Below are 15664 nucleotides of genomic sequence, written 5' to 3'. Positions count from 1 at the left end.
TTAATAATCCAAGGACTGATTGGGTGATGAAGCCCAAATTTTGCTGATATTGATGTGACAAGGAGATGGAGATGATTTAGATAGAATTATATTAACATACTTGATATTACAAAAAAAATAACCTTTATGTGATTTGCATTAGTTCTTTTATAAACACAATTGCCTCTTGTTGTTTTTTCAGTTGTCAACGGTTGCTTTCCCGCATCGGTTGAGTACGAAAATATTGGTTACGTGAGGAAAAAAATAAGAAAAGTCAACTTAGAGAAACGCTAGAAGGAGGGGTCGAACCTCCGACCTTGTGGTTAACAGCCACACGCTCTAACCAACTGAGCTATTCCAGCTTATTGCTATAGTGTTGATTTGAAACTTTAATTAACTTAGATGTTATTTATTTATTATTCAAAGGTCTAATTTTATCACTTTCTTCAGCCACACACTAATAAAAGAAAGAATCGTAATCCCAGATTGAGATATATTATTTTTATAAAAAACAAAACATATAAGATTGCACAGATTTAGTGATGGATTCATACTTCACGATTTTGATAAATTTGAAGGCCAAAATTTATATATATATATATATATAAAGTATAATTCACTTTAGAAGGTGATCACAATTCACTAGTAGTGTTACTGTTCCTCTTCATTGCTTGCTTGTTATTATGCATCCAAACTTTAAAAACCTGTCTCCTCAGATTCACCACCTTACAAAACTTATCAATCTCGTCTTCATCTTTCTTCTGCATCCTCCACCCTAATCTCTCTGCAAACTCCTTCATCTTCTCCTTTTGTTCTTCGTTAATCTTGGTTCTCACTCTCTTCTTCTTCTTCCTTGTTGTTGTCATCATCATCATCAAACATCTCCCATCAACGTTCTGGTTACGATGACTAAGAATCTTCTTCATATCCTCGCTCGACGACGAAGTCCTCCGTCCAATCTCACCCGTTGGATGCATCACACGTGGCTGCATAGCCTTGTACGAGCTGTTGCTGCTATAGAAAGCCGGAGTTATCATCATCTGATCTTGTTTGTGTCCGTACACTTCTTTCCTGTGGAAGCTCCGGTGACAATTACAGGCGGCGCATTTTAGCGCGCCGAGCGTGCCTTCTTCACCACCGGCCAAGAACTCGCAGCATCCGTCTATAACGTGTCCTCCGGTTGAGGCCGCGTGGTTCTTCTGGCATTCACGGTACTTAGCTGGTTGGTCGGCACGTGTCCTCGGTTTTTGGGTTTCTTTCTTGATCGGGAATAAAGCTATGGATGGATCTGCTGACTCTGGTTTGGTTTGTGGATCGGGGAACGTTTTGGTGCGTGCCTTTACTTCTAAGGTGTTGGTTGAGATCATTGTTGTGGAAGTAATTGCATTACCTTTTCCTCCAAACTCCATTGTATAAATCTGACCCAAAAGAAGAAGACCACTTTTTAGAATTAATAATCATCATAGAATAATCATTCACTAATGCATGCAAAATAAGAGAAGGAATCTAATGAATTTTGGACTCACCTTAGCGACGATTATAGAGATGCTTTTTGTTATAGGGAAGAGTAGTGCGAGATGAGATTGATATTGATGAAAATGAAGAAGGAGAAATAGAAATTAAGGGTTGAATTGATGACGTATGTGCGTTTGTTTCCTATCGCCCATCAAGTTTATTTCACATGAAAATCCAACAAAATATTGATTTTAAAACCTACTAGAGAGAGAGAGAGAGAGTGTGTGTGTGTGTTTGTGTGCTGGTGCCTCTTAATTTCGAGACATTGTCATATGTTTGTTATCTTTCACCACCTGCACCTTTGGTCCATCTCCCATTATTGCATTTCTCTCTCTTTCTCTATTTTCTTTTATGATGATGGTGTTATTAATTAATGTGTGTCTGCAAAAAACCCTAGTTTAGTCAAACTTATTACCTACTCGTAAGACTTTAAAAGTGGTGAGAGAGACGAAACTTATGGGTGTATTGTATGTACTACTTGTTTAGATTTTTTTCTAATTTAACCAATTTTTTTTTACATTTTGGTGACTAGTATGATTTTTGAGACAATGTTTAAGGTATGATGAAGTTTTAACATACCATTAAACAAAGAATCAAACTTAATATAACCATGTTTTTCAATCTAATACATTCTCATAATATCTCTATTTATCAATCTTCACAAATCCTCTATGAGATTTAACTTGATGTTAATTATAGTCTTATAGAATAAATGAGTATACATATGGTGTTGCCGTGTTGGATGGAGAGTTTGCATGGAGTTTGATATTAATTACTAATAATACTAACAGCGTCAATTTCCCATACAAATAAAATTAGGGTTTCTAATATAGGTGTTTAATAAATACTAAGTTTTAGCAAATAACTTAATCAGAGTTAATCATAGTCTTGAAAGATAAGACATACTAAATTATTGTTTTCTGGTGGGGAGGGTTGAAGAAGAATTAAAGTGTGAAAGAATGAAAAGCTGGTCCACATAAGCACAACAAAACCTGCAACTTTTATTTATCTCCACATGTCTCATGTCTCTCATTTTTCAGATTCTTTGTTTCCCACAGCTGTGTAGCACTTTATGATCATCTTCATTTCTTACCAAATACTGAAGTTAATCAATGGGTATAGATTTGCCATATATACTTAACTTTTAAGAGATTGAATTTTACGCGTGACACACACCTTTCGAGTTTTAAGATTCCCTTCGTATGGATTAAGAAAAGCAAAGTGTTGACTTCACACGTAACTTGGCAAAATCAGATCCACACTAGGTCTACAATTGATTATTGGGCCAAGCCCAATACAAGGAAGATACAACTAGTTGGCGCTTCTCTATACAAGAAATCAAAGCAAAATGAAAACCACAAATTAATACATGTTTACAAGTTACAACAATCACAGAAATATAACTAGATCTGTGGAACACGGTTAGGATAAATAAAAAGGTTTCTCTTACGTGCTCAAATATACAAAAGAGAAAACTCAGCTTACTAGCAAGTGAAACTTGGAAGAGAAGTGATGGGCGTGGAATAGCTTATTCGTCACAGAATCAGAGCATCTGTCCGAACCGACCAAGAACAACAGGGTCTTCAGTAATCATTACTGAAATGATTGATTGCAACAAATCGTACTACAACGAACGATATAGAAGCTTCACTGAGAAAAGATCAGTCATGTTACTAGGATTGTTGCTAGCTATAGAAGACACATACGCAAAGATAATAACACTACTTTAAGATGATGATGATAGGCTTTAAAGAATTGGGAGATTTCTACTTCTATAAAGTAATTTCAAAAGCTACAACTTAAAAATGTCAAACTAACTAGCAAGTGTCTCTTATCCTTTCTAATCACGTAACTGTTCAAACTTCCAAAGTCAAGCATGAAACTTTCCATTAAGATCAGAGCAATCAATGACAACAAAGAGAGGTATTGTTAAAAAATTTACCATTTAGGTGCTATTTGGTCTTACGAGCCTCGATGAGTCTCCACATGCACCACGAACCAACGGACCTATAAGGACGCCATTTCTCACAAAGCTGCTCCATCTGCAAAGGACCAGGAAGATCTTTCAAACCATAAAGATCTTTCACACCTTTCCTCACACCAAGATCACCCACAGGCAAAACATCAGGTCTATGCAACGAGAAGATCATAAACATATGAACAGTCCAAACTCCAATCCCTTTAACCAAAGTTAACCGATCAATCAACTCTTCATCACTCATTTTCAAAACCAATTCATCGGAGAGCACACCGCTCTTGTACTTATCAGCTAGATCGTGGAGGTAACTAGCTTTTCTCCCGGAGACACCGATCTTACGGAGATCAACGGCGGAGAGTGAGATCACTGATTCAGGGAGAACACCTGATTCACCGCCGTCGAACAGAGAGATGAACCTATCGTAGATACACTTGGCTGCTTTCGTCGCGAGCTGTTGGTAGATGATGGATCTCGCTAAGGAGAGGAACGGAGGATTGGCTGATTCGAACACTGGAGGATCGTTGTGCGTTGTGATTAACGCTCCGAGGAGTTCGTCGGAGCTTTTTAAGTGAAGGAGAGCGACATCAACCGCTGATTTGGTTGATAGAGAAGGAGACGACGCGGTGATGACGATGATCGGATCTGACGAAACTTTCCTTAATTTACGAGGTCGAAACGTGATTTTAGAAGAAGAAGAACCAGTGACCTCTGAAACATTGTTAAGATTACCGGCGGGGATTGAAGAACCCGGTTTATTCACGGCGGTTCGGGTTTTACGGAGAGACATGACGACGGCGGAGTATCAGAGTTTAAATCGCAGAAAATTTGGATTTTTTAATAAATCTCTTCTCGCGTTAGGCCAGACAAGTATACTAAATTGGGCCTTTTAAGCGATCTCAGTCAGCCCATTACTAAACCCAGTTCCACCAAAATGTAATACCTCATTAAATTAGTCATATTTACAGTTTTGAGTATTTTTTTTCGTCACAACTGAATAGAAAAATAAATATCAATCATGGGAATTTTTTTTTGGTTTTATGATCGTGCAGAGAGATTTAAAAAGCTGGTGGAATTAGTACAAAACATGTTGCAGAATCGGTTCAGTAAAAAAATCTGAAAAGTAATAAGTAAGTTTAAAAAAACAAAAAAAAAGGGAAAATATTCTGTAGAGCACATATTGACACGAACAAAAAGGTCAAGATAGAGGTGGGAGTAGTAAAGGACAAAACGACGGTCAAAATATATAAAAGCGGGGAGGGAGAGAAGAAACAGAGCATAATACGACAAAAATAAGTTCATTAAATCACTACAATGCTCTCTGATCCAAACTGAAACACAACAGTAACCTCCAAAACCCACACATTGGTACGATCAGAATCTTATATCTCTCCCCAATTCGACGATCAGATTTCAATCTTCACACTACCAAAACAGCTATCCCCCAAAACTTTTAAAAAAAAAATTCTCTTTTTATTTCTATTTTCTAATTTTAATTAACAAGTGAAAATAATTTACTAAAAGTCTCTCAGTTGTGAAATTCAGGGACTCAGGTGGAACTGAAACTTCTCCGTTCAACTTCAAAAACTATATACATTAAAAGAGTTCTATCCTATGTCTATATTTTGGGTCTGTGGTTTTTTCTTTTTCTTATGCACATTTTCTTTCAATTTTATTTTGCTTTTTTACTTTCTTAATATTTTTGATTACATGTTTTTATCACGAACACCGTTGTTTGAAGAATCTAACTGTATTAAATATGATTTTCATTATTTAGACTAATGCAGAGAAAATTTCCATAAAAAGAAGGTTAAAATTTTTTAAAAATAAAATATAGGAAATTAATTTAAATTTGACCAGAACGGTACTTTTATAGATAAACCATAAGTTAGACCGTCGCTATCAATAACATCAACATCGTCCCTCGATATACACTTCTAATGTTTTTTTTTTTTCATAACATTTTTTTTAATTAGACATAATTAAACCACATGGAGATTTTTAAGAACCTAACGTCGTTTTCTTCTTTTCCCTTTCATCTGGTAAAGTCGTGGACAAGACTTGCCCTATCCGCCACGTTAAGCCTCCACGAAAGGAACGGAACGCCACCGTGAGCACCGTCAGATTCACCATTGTTTCCTACTCCCCCGTTGTAATCATCCATGAACCTGATCTCGTTTGCCGGATAGTTACAAGGAACCCTCTGCGTCGACTGATGATGAGCCCACGGAGTACCATTGTTATTGTTGTTACCGGTGGCAGCATGGTAATTATTGTAGCCGGAGTTGTGATGCCCGTAGTGATCGTTTTGAACCGGTGCAGCTCCTACGACGATGTTTCCCGAAGCCGCCGTGGTTCTTCTTTCTTCCTTCTTGAAACGAATGCCGCATGCGTTGCATAGGGACTACAAATTCCAAAACCATTCATATCATTTAACCATCAATATCTCTATATATTTAATGTTGTTTCAATAAATAGAGCAATAGAGAACTGGAGAAATTCAAAATTAAAAAAAAGGGGATGAACTTAATTAGTGTATCGTTTTCCGAATATTTGTTGATTATTTATAAGAAGTCGCATACTTCAGGAGAACTATATTCAAATAATTACAAACCATCAAAATCGTTCTTTAATGTTTCTTTCAATAAATTAAGCTATGGAAAAAGGGATTTATTGGTTCTAGTGAAAAAACAGATAGGCAAATATTTAAAACAAAAAGGATGAACTGTCACACTTTTTGTTGTAAATCATCCTTCTAATTGTTTATGTAAAAGACACATTCAAAAAAAAAAATAGAATAATAATAATTTAGTCACCTTAGGGCCTCTAGGACCATTCCTCCATAGAGGAGTAGAAGTGGTGTCGCAGTTGGCACAGCGTCTAGAGAGAAGAGAATCACCGCCTCCTCCACCACCGGAACAACCGCGGGTTGGCTTGTTAGTGGAGAAAGGAGGAACGTTACTGAACGGCGTCGTTTTCGAGTTGTTGTTTTTGGTGTGAAGCAAGTCCCAGAAGTTGGAGATGCAAGAAGAAGCACCAGAGGAAGTAGAGCGTCTACGTTTCTCGTCCTCCTCACAAAGCCGCGTAGAAGGAGTTCCAAGTGAGAGAGTGCAGTCAACAGCGGAGGAAGAGTGATGATAGTCCTCGCCGGTCTGTTCGAAAACGCCACCGTTTGGCATGGAGAAGACCATCGAGTAAGATCCGGCGTTGGAGGAGTTGTTGTTGTTGTAGCAGCAGCTTTGGCTGTGGTGGTGGAACATTCCACAAGAATGACAATACTGACCCTGCGTTGAATTAGTGTACGGAGTCTGCATCATCGCTCTCACACACTTCTCTCTCTCTCTTTCTTTGAAAAACCCTAAGTGTGAAAATTTAAGAGAAGCTAAAGAAAATAATGGGAGGAGATAAATTAAGTTGCAGGTTTCACGTTGGAGTGAAGTGAATGAAGAATGGAGAAGGGGGTCTCACACCTATATATAGAATCAGACATGTATATGTGCTTTATATGCAGGTTTATATTAATTAAAACGAATATTTAAAATGAATATGTGGGGACGCAGCTTTTTACGAAGTAATTTTGATACTATCATTTACTCAAATGGGGTTTGCTTGTTTTCTTATGTTTTTTTATTTTAATTATAAAATACGATGAAACGATGATATCAAGTTTCTTCAGACACACACAGCCAAGTATAATTTAATCATGGTTTATATTTCTCTACTAAGATAACACATGCTTGGTCTATATATAGAATCAATGTGATTGTGTTGTATGAATAATTAACTCAATTCGAATAGACCTATAACCTCTTTCAAGTTCGTTACGGAGTTGATTAGCCTTAAGACTAAGGATGGTATGATATGAATATGATATGGAAATGGCGTAAACTGTAAGAATTATCAATATTAAATCAAAGAAAATGGAAAATGTATAAGTAACAAAAATGTCGAAACCATGTAGAAAGTAACTGATCTTGGTTTTAACAAAAAAAAAAAAAAAAAAAGTAACTGATCCTGGTTAGAAAGGTGAAGGGTATGACCTAGTCGAAGGACAGCAAACTTCAAAATGTGAATGTCAGTCTAAAGATGAACATATTCGGTAACATATGCTAAAAGCCTAAAACCAAATCATTTCAGTGCGTGCTTCTGAGTATTATAGATTTGAAGTTTGGTGTAAGTAGATATGGTAAATCTTATCGTTGTGGTGAGAAAACATACGACTTTTGGACCATCTAAGTTACAACTCTTGTTAGTTCGTTATTTCTTTTTTAAGCAATTATTATGTCACTCACACACGATGACACGAATGTTTTACTACATGTATCATGTAGTATGATACTAGTATATGAAGGATTTGAAAATTATCGATATTTTGTTTGGAGGATATTTATATAAAAAAGAACGTTGAAGAAGGAGAGAGTGTGATGTGATGTTGATGGTCATTGAAGAAGGGTGGTCAAAATTTAGCCCACGTGACAAGGGGGAGAGAAGAGGAAGAAGAGTACAGTCATCACTGCAAAAATCTCCGATCACGAGGCTCAAATTTTTTTTAATTTTTTTTTTTTTTTGTTCACTCCATCAAATATGTAATGCTATAAACCTCTGTCTCTTTACGTATCTCTCTGCTCTAAAGCCCTGAATCTCACGCGCTCCTGCACTGTCGCGCGTGGTCTCGTCCTTTACTACTCCACATCGCAATCACACGTTCGATATCTGCTCAGCCTCATGTGGTTAATGATGATCCATGATGATGTAAGTAAAAATAACTTAGATTTGGTTATTAGATTTCTTCAAAACTTGCAGCTATAGCTAGAGTCTACCCCTACTCTTGTCGTCAACGAATACTAGTCTTCGTCCCTATATAGTGTTATTTTATTTCTATGGATTTTGTATGTTAAATGCTTTACCTACTAGTATTACTTAAACCCTTCCTTTTATTGAAAATATATGGACTCTCGATTGGTAGAAGAAGAGCTTCCGCTAGATAAATCGGATAGGCACAAGTATAATTTTATAATTACCGGGACACAAATTTAAATCTTTTATACTAGAAAACAATTAAAATAAAAACTGTTAGATGCTTTTATTTTTTTGTTTTTTTCTTCTTGTAAGTTTTGTGAAACGATTTTAACCATGCATGAGAAATATCAAATATCATAAAAATAATACCAAATATTTAGGGGAGCTGAAATTATAGCCTTGCAATTCAAATGTAAATGAAAAAACTAAAGACAAAAACAAAATTTTGATAAAACAAAAAATGGATAATCCGATCAAGATGATGGACATGTGTATCGAGATGAATGAATCGCTTATCATACAGTTCAGGTACTGATAACTGACACTTCATTGTAGATGATGTTGATTATGGTATGTTCTTCTGTATTATTTTCTTACCCTATTTTACACTTGATTTTTACTTAAAATTGGGCATGTAATCAAGATGATTTACTCGCCTTTTGAAGTTTATTTCGACAAACAAGAAACAACGTACCCATGATCATCTTAAAACATAAAAGAGTTACTATATCAACTGAATATAAAACAATGTTAGTTACAACTTTGTAAGCTTACATGACTATCATCTTTTATATTTAATTCGTCCCCTTACATAAGCAACAATTTACAATGAAAATATCAACGCGATTTATATATGAGCGAGTCAACCTTTTATTTGTTTCATTAACGCAAAGCGTACGGTTTTCCTATCACTATCTTGTTAGAGAACAAGTTTAGAAATGGCCTGTTTCGTGTTTCACACATCAGCTGTACACTAATATGACCACGAGCCAACTTTAAAGATTTCAATGTCAAAACTGAAATCAGCCACATTGATTTAGCTATTAATAACTATCATAAAATTTTCTTAGTTTTAGGTTTAACATTATTATGTTTATAATCTTCTAGACATGTATTTGTTCATGTGATGAATGATGGTTAATTTACCTAATTAGTCCACAAAACTCTATACTACAAAGAGAGTAGTATTATTTTATTTTTTGGCAAAAAAGAGTATTATATATAGTACAAGAGAGTATATTATATATATATATATATATCACATTTTTTAGTATTATACGAATTGTTAAATAGTACTATAATTTATGTTCATAAATCGATTAAAAACTCATTTTACTAGAGAAAAAGAAAACAAACTAGGTGGTTAAATCATATATAAACACCACTTTGTCTCTTAGTAATTAGTATAAATGATTCACAAACAAAACAATCTTCCATTTTGTCGCGTTAGAATCACTCATAGTAACTTATCGAAAACCATGAGAATCCAATTCCTGTTGAGGTCTTTAATAAAGAGAATACGAATTTGGAATCATAATGACATGAGAATATCCAAGAAGATTTGGAAGAGTTTGTAGAGTAACAAGAAAAATACTGCATGAAAAGAAAAGCTAATAGATTAGATTGTGAGGAACCCAAAAGATAAAGGGAAGAATCCCCTCTATTCAAGTGAAGTACCTTCCTACAATGATCAAAGCAACACCCCCCAATGAACCTATGCATACACATGTATGAACTATATACATCTCTTCTTCTTTCATTCTTTTTAAATGTTTTATTTTTCACTTTTCATGTTTTCTTAGCTTAGCAAGAGAGAGATTCTGCTCTTGAATCTCGATGGGTCAAAGAAGGACTCTCTAAAAAGGAAAGGTCAAAGAACTAATAATACTCCCCATAAATTTGATCTTGAACTAGCGAAAAGAAACAAAGAAAAAGCTATTTGGACCCACCTCTTAAATCATTATACCTAATAGTAATACCACATGATAACTTTTTTTCCCTATAAGCCAAATTATAATGATATGGTACGAAGAACATGTATATGTTTCGATGGATAATCACGGGGTTTTATAATTCCGAATATTTGAGACGTATAATTTCAATTTATTCATTATGATGAGTCACAAATATAAATAAATATAAATTATTTATGTGCATTTGAGTTAGAAAACTAAAACAAAAGGGTCACTCAATTTCTGATTGTGTAAATATTCTACGACTTCATCACTATGCTATGCAATACCATGTTAATATTAGGGATATAATATCCCACCCACGCTACCACCCGCCTACCCGTTCTAAACTCACGGGCCTTATCGGCGCGTGGTTGGATAGTGAATTTTGAATAAACCAACCATTTCTCACTAACGCTGATAAAATAAACTACGTAATTAACTCCTACTGTGGTACAAGATCGGCTTTCTGTAATTATACTCCGGGATTTGCTTTATTTGGAAATTTAATTTGTTTTTCAGTAGTATATTTTGAATTCAAATACCTCAAAAACATTTCACGTATATATTTCTGGATAGGAAATGACAATTCATAATCTAAATTACTAAGTCCTTTTTCCAATTTTTATACCACAAATTTTGATACAAAATATTATGGATGAAATGACAATCCAATACTATAGTAGTATTTCTTAATTTAAGTAATACAAAAGAAAATCACAATCTTAAATGGCATTTTCAAGGAGATATATTTTATAACACACATTTAAATATAGTTACAACAAGTTCATGTATGCAAACATTTAGATGTTTTACTCAATTTTATAACTCACTCGATTATACATACTACAATTGTAAAGTACTTTGACGTTTGCGAGTTTGCGTAGACAAGAGTAGTTTACACAACTCTAAAAAGGAAGAAAAACACAAACGGCTATACGCAAAACAAAAAGAAGACCGGCTCGTAGTCCAGTACGAAAGCAATAAAACTACACGGTGTTTGATGGGATGATGCAACGATGATGATGTTTGGATTCGGTGGGAACCACAACGTTCCGAAAAAAGTATCGCGAGTTCCAAGACAGAGATCGTGTTTTTTGGTGACGACGACGATCTCCGTCTGATTACTTGAATTAAATCCTTTTGTCGTTAATCAGGTTCGCCACGTGGACACTAGCCGCGAGATTTAATTCTCTTCCGCATGCATGCATGTTAAAGAGAGAGATCGATCTAATGATAAGTCATTAAACAACAACTAAAATTTGTTTAACTGCATAACTTTTATTTTAATGTAATGTATGTGTTGGGTTTAGGAGTCGTCTTGGTCACATACTCACATTAATAGATTAAAAAAAAAAACATTCCTCAAAAGTTACAAAACACGACTAGAATGTTTTCTCATCTCTGCCCTTTTGATGGATTCTGCTTTCTCTTTATTTTTTTTTTTGAAAATTCTGTTTGTATGGTATGCGTTCTTGAAAAATGTAAAAATCATTATAGGGGCTAACTAAGAATGCTTTCTGCTTTTGAATTATTATACACACTTCGTAAAATAATTAATGTGTATATATATATGGTTGTTTTTTTTTTTTTTTGTTAAAGTGTATATATATGGTTGTTTATACTCTATTAATTGATTGAATCAGTCTACTATGGAAAAATGTACTTTACTAAGTTCTTATTTGTGGAAAATGGTATACTGTATTTGTCATTAACAGTCACTTATTAAGATGTTTACAATTTAGTTATACTATTATTACTACTTGTTTTGTTTTCTTTTCTTTTTGGTGTTGCCACCATAATAGTTATGAGCACTTCTACTAATTACAGTTGGAAATTGGAATCTAAGAAGTCTATTTGCAACGTTTTCCTCGATTTAATTTACTTATTATTATTATCTTTCAAATTAGCCCCGTGATTTTTTGTTAAATGGTTGATAGAAAGGTACAAATTCCAGCTGTCATATGTTAAAGACCATATTTTTTTGTTGGTCTACGGCTCCTGTAACTTCATGTTGTCCCCTCGAAAGCGTCTCTTCACATTTCCTAAAGATTTATGTTATGAACAGTTCTGTATTTTTTTTTTTAATAAAAGACTTCAGCTACAGTTTTTGTATTCAGTCAACTAATATATGGTTTGTGTCGTTTGACTGTAATATAGGAGTGTAGCTCTCCATTTTTGCTTTTTTTATTAAAAAAAATTTAGAAACACAAATTAATCTTAACACTGATAAAATATACTAACAATTTTGGTGTAGGTAAGGCATAAATAGCTAAATTCAAATGTTCGTTGGGTTGAATAAACTTTTATATATTTTGGTGTAGGTAACACATTTAATTGGTTTATTAATTCTTTGTGAAATGGATAAATTAACCACATTATATGAAGTTATGAACTGTGATAAATTTAGGAAGAGGAAAACAAAAGAGAAACAAATGTGGGAGCGGTCCAACGTAAGTGAAAAGGGCAAAAGTGGAAAAAGAAAACTTGTTGGACCAACTAGAGGAATGCCCCAAGATTGGGAGAGGTATCAATCATCATGATTATACAAAAACAAAAAAAAACATAAGATATGCAAATATAAATATGATCAAAGGTGGTCACTTTGGTCCATGGTACATCTTTGCTAGTAGCTTGACCAATTCTTCTAGGGCACAATGTATATTTCGATTTGTTGTATCATCTTTATCCAACAAGTTTCTCTTTTTTTTATATAGTATGTGTTTCGCTCTCAACGTTTCCCAATCAAAAATCACACTCCACTTTGAATCTTCCACTTATACTATTCTTTTGTCTTCAACACAACACAAAATTTCCAACTTTTTTCTTGTTCTTGTAGCCCAATAGCTTTAGGTGCATAAAGAGGGAAACATTCCATCCTAATTCGGATAATCGTCGTTTTTTTTTTCTAAACTGAAAATTATTAATATGAATGCAACTACTTTATACTTTAAAGATTCAATATCCCCTCCCAATATGGCCTAAACAATTAAGTTAGGTGTTTCCTGTTTGAATTGGAATCAGTAGTAACAACAATGTTGTATTTTTGAAAGTATATACCATTATTATGTTATATATATATATATATTTGCATATATATAAAACCCACATAGGCATCTTATCTATCTATTGGGTACTAGAAAAGGTCAAAAAGCTGGTACTGAGAAATGCAGAGATGGATCATAAGAATTTCAAAAGGTAGAATGATACTAATTGGATATGAATTGGCACTTCAAACCATTTTCGAATCTTCAGTCTTCTTTCCCCAACCCATCGAATTCCGTTTTGACTCTTTTCACACAAAGCACGCCGTTCGGCGTTTTCGTACTTGCTATAATTTACCTTGTAGCTCCCTAAAACTTTTTATTCTAGTTTTATTATCCATAATAATCTTAATGTGGACATTGTTTAACATTTTATAGATCTTAACTTCTCCTCGTTTTTGTTACATTCTCAAACAGCATGCAGTTCCCATCCATCCCCCTAGTTACAATTCTTAGGCCCACGGTTAGACCATTGAGCCCATCCACGAAACATTTGGTGGTAACTAAACAAAACATGTTTGGACTTTGGATCCAGACATGTATAAAAACACCTTTGTTATACATGTTTTGTCTGACTTCTTGTTTCCAGTGACAGTTCAGGAAGCTTTAAAGCTTATCGGCCACGCCAGCCGGAAACAGACTTCGGCACAAGTGAAATTGAATTTGAGGCAGCTTCTAATCTGCAAAAAACACAGAAGTACAACTGTGTTTATCTCCACACCACAAATGCAGAAAACAGTAGAGAGACTGAGAGAGAAGGGTGAGGAGCTACTTTGATATTTCTTCAACAGCTTTCATGACTTCGGCAGAACTAGTTTCTAGTACCTGTCCTCCAAATACAATCTCATCTAACACTGCGTGCATCTGCAACATGTGAGTGAAAGAAAGAAGAAGAAATAAAAAGCATTACTACTTTAACATGGGTTTGTTTCTGTTAAGTTATCTAAAAAGAGTGACCAAATCAGTCTGCAGTAGCATCAGCTTTTGAATATAAAATCGAGTATATGGTGGAACGGACTATTCTGTGTAAAAAAAAAAAACCATTACCTTGCTGTAGTTGAACACAATGTCGAGTTCACAGACATTGCTGAAGCATTTGTCCAGTGTTTCAACAAGAACTGCCAACGCAATAATCTTAACTTAGATCATCATAATATGAATTCACAGCTTAAATTAAGAAAGAATCAACGAGCAGAGGAATAATCAATAATTCGTATTTAACAACAATCCGTGACAGACTTAAGTGGACTCAAGCCAAGTATACTCTCTCTATTAACTAAAAGGAAAGAAATATACCGGAAATTTGATTAAAGAGAGAGACTCAAATTGGAAAGAGAACTACAATACCAATATAAATATACTCTGAGATTACATCCTATACCCGAGAAATTGAGCTGGCACACTACTCAGGCACATTTGTACTTGATTCACGGCGACAAGCTTTAATGAGAGAACAAGATACTGATTCTGAATTCTGTCTTTCAATATTGTCAAGATGTTCGAAACAAGCTAAAAACTATAGAACTATCTCATTCCAAAGCACACAAATTGAAATGGAGCTAGGTTTTACAGACAAGCCATCTAAGATTATATTGGAATCTAAGAACAATAGCGATTGACTATATAATAAACAAATATCAAAACAAAAAAAAACGCACCTTGAATGAGATCAAGCATAGCAAGCTCATTTTCAGAACCATCAAATACAAGCACAAAATAGAGTGTAGCATAGTGCTTGTATACAAGCCGAGAGTCCTGCAAACACAGTAAATATGTTAACTCAGCCAAATATAAGGTATTGTTGATTATATATAAATAGCACAAACAATGAAGAAGCCATTACCGGGCCAAACAACGAATCGATCTCCAGAAAATTGCTTACGTTCTCAGGTCTACTGCACAGTACTGTAAATTAAACATAATCAAAAACCAAAACTGCAGCCTCTAACGATCATACCAAAAAAAAAAAAAAACACCACATTCCGGTGATCTCAACCTTAGATCTCTTAGTAATAGAGATTATGAAATTGTTAGGAATCGAAGATACAGAGGTGATCGAGAACCTGAAAACACGCCGCGGATCAGCTCCTGCTGCTTCTCCACAGGCTGATAACCCCAAGTTTGACAAATCAAAATCGGTCAATTTGATCCAAGAAACCAAAACTTGAAAACAAAATTGATCTCAACAAGCATCGCGCACCGTGTAATCGTAGAATTTAGCTAGCCGTGGCTTGCCTTGTGTGTTCATCATCATCACTGCCTTTATCATCTTTCACCTCTCCGTCTCTCTTTCTCTGAAACTCTCCAAAACTCTGATCTCACATCATTCATTCACTACTACTACCCTGTAAACCCTCTGTCTAGATTAGAGGCTTTTACAAATTCAATTTGATGACGAC

At 34.7% G+C, this 15664-nt stretch overlaps 4 protein-coding genes and 1 non-coding gene across 6 annotated transcripts; all 5 read right to left on the bottom strand.

The window, feature by feature from the left end:
* Positions 1 to 267: 267 nt before the first annotated feature.
* On the bottom strand, positions 268 to 341 carry TRNAN-GUU (transfer RNA asparagine (anticodon GUU)). Its single transcript has one exon. It is a non-coding gene; the product is annotated as a tRNA-Asn (tRNA).
* Positions 342 to 465: 124 nt separating this feature from the next.
* Positions 466 to 2495, bottom strand: LOC104780917 (zinc-finger homeodomain protein 7). Its single transcript, XM_010505461.3, has 2 exons — positions 1506 to 2495; positions 466 to 1397 (listed from the first exon to the last, which is right to left on the bottom strand). The coding sequence occupies exon 2, from the start codon at positions 1386 to 1388 to the stop codon at positions 612 to 614; it is 777 nt and encodes a 258-aa protein (XP_010503763.1). The 5' UTR covers positions 1389 to 1397; positions 1506 to 2495; the 3' UTR covers positions 466 to 611.
* Positions 2496 to 2735: 240 nt separating this feature from the next.
* On the bottom strand, positions 2736 to 4484 carry LOC104780915 (DNA-3-methyladenine glycosylase 1-like). Of its 2 annotated transcripts, none has more exons than XM_010505460.3 (2): positions 3437 to 4484; positions 2736 to 3144 (listed from the first exon to the last, which is right to left on the bottom strand). In XM_010505460.3, exon 1 carries the CDS (start codon positions 4257 to 4259, stop codon positions 3447 to 3449), a length of 813 nt encoding a protein of 270 aa, XP_010503762.1. In that variant the 5' UTR covers positions 4260 to 4484; the 3' UTR covers positions 2736 to 3144; positions 3437 to 3446. The 2 variants fall into 2 exon arrangements, with proteins under 2 accessions (XP_010503762.1, XP_087366611.1); XM_087510485.1 differs by having other exon boundaries at positions 2736 to 3046.
* Positions 4485 to 5275: 791 nt separating this feature from the next.
* LOC104780914 (GATA transcription factor 18-like) lies at positions 5276 to 6916 on the bottom strand. The gene is made up of 2 exons (XM_010505459.3): positions 6286 to 6916; positions 5276 to 5873 (listed from the first exon to the last, which is right to left on the bottom strand). Exons 1-2 carry the CDS (start codon positions 6784 to 6786, stop codon positions 5505 to 5507), a joined length of 870 nt encoding a protein of 289 aa, XP_010503761.2. The 5' UTR covers positions 6787 to 6916; the 3' UTR covers positions 5276 to 5504.
* A 6697-nt stretch (positions 6917 to 13613) lies between these two features.
* Positions 13614 to 15606, bottom strand: LOC104780913 (AP-3 complex subunit sigma). The gene is made up of 7 exons (XM_010505458.3): positions 15466 to 15606; positions 15329 to 15371; positions 15109 to 15170; positions 14924 to 15020; positions 14313 to 14383; positions 14038 to 14129; positions 13614 to 13945 (listed from the first exon to the last, which is right to left on the bottom strand). Exons 1-7 carry the CDS (start codon positions 15532 to 15534, stop codon positions 13879 to 13881), a joined length of 501 nt encoding a protein of 166 aa, XP_010503760.1. The 5' UTR covers positions 15535 to 15606; the 3' UTR covers positions 13614 to 13878.
* Positions 15607 to 15664: the final 58 nt, after the last annotated feature.

Source organism: Camelina sativa, chromosome 4 (genome assembly GCF_030686135.1).
Source record: "Camelina sativa cultivar CO46 ecotype springtype chromosome 4, ASM3068613v1".
NCBI classification, from domain to species: domain Eukaryota; kingdom Viridiplantae; phylum Streptophyta; class Magnoliopsida; order Brassicales; family Brassicaceae; genus Camelina; species Camelina sativa.
The sequence above is the reverse complement of the archived record's forward strand: the minus strand, read 5'-3'. Positions and strand labels throughout refer to the sequence as shown.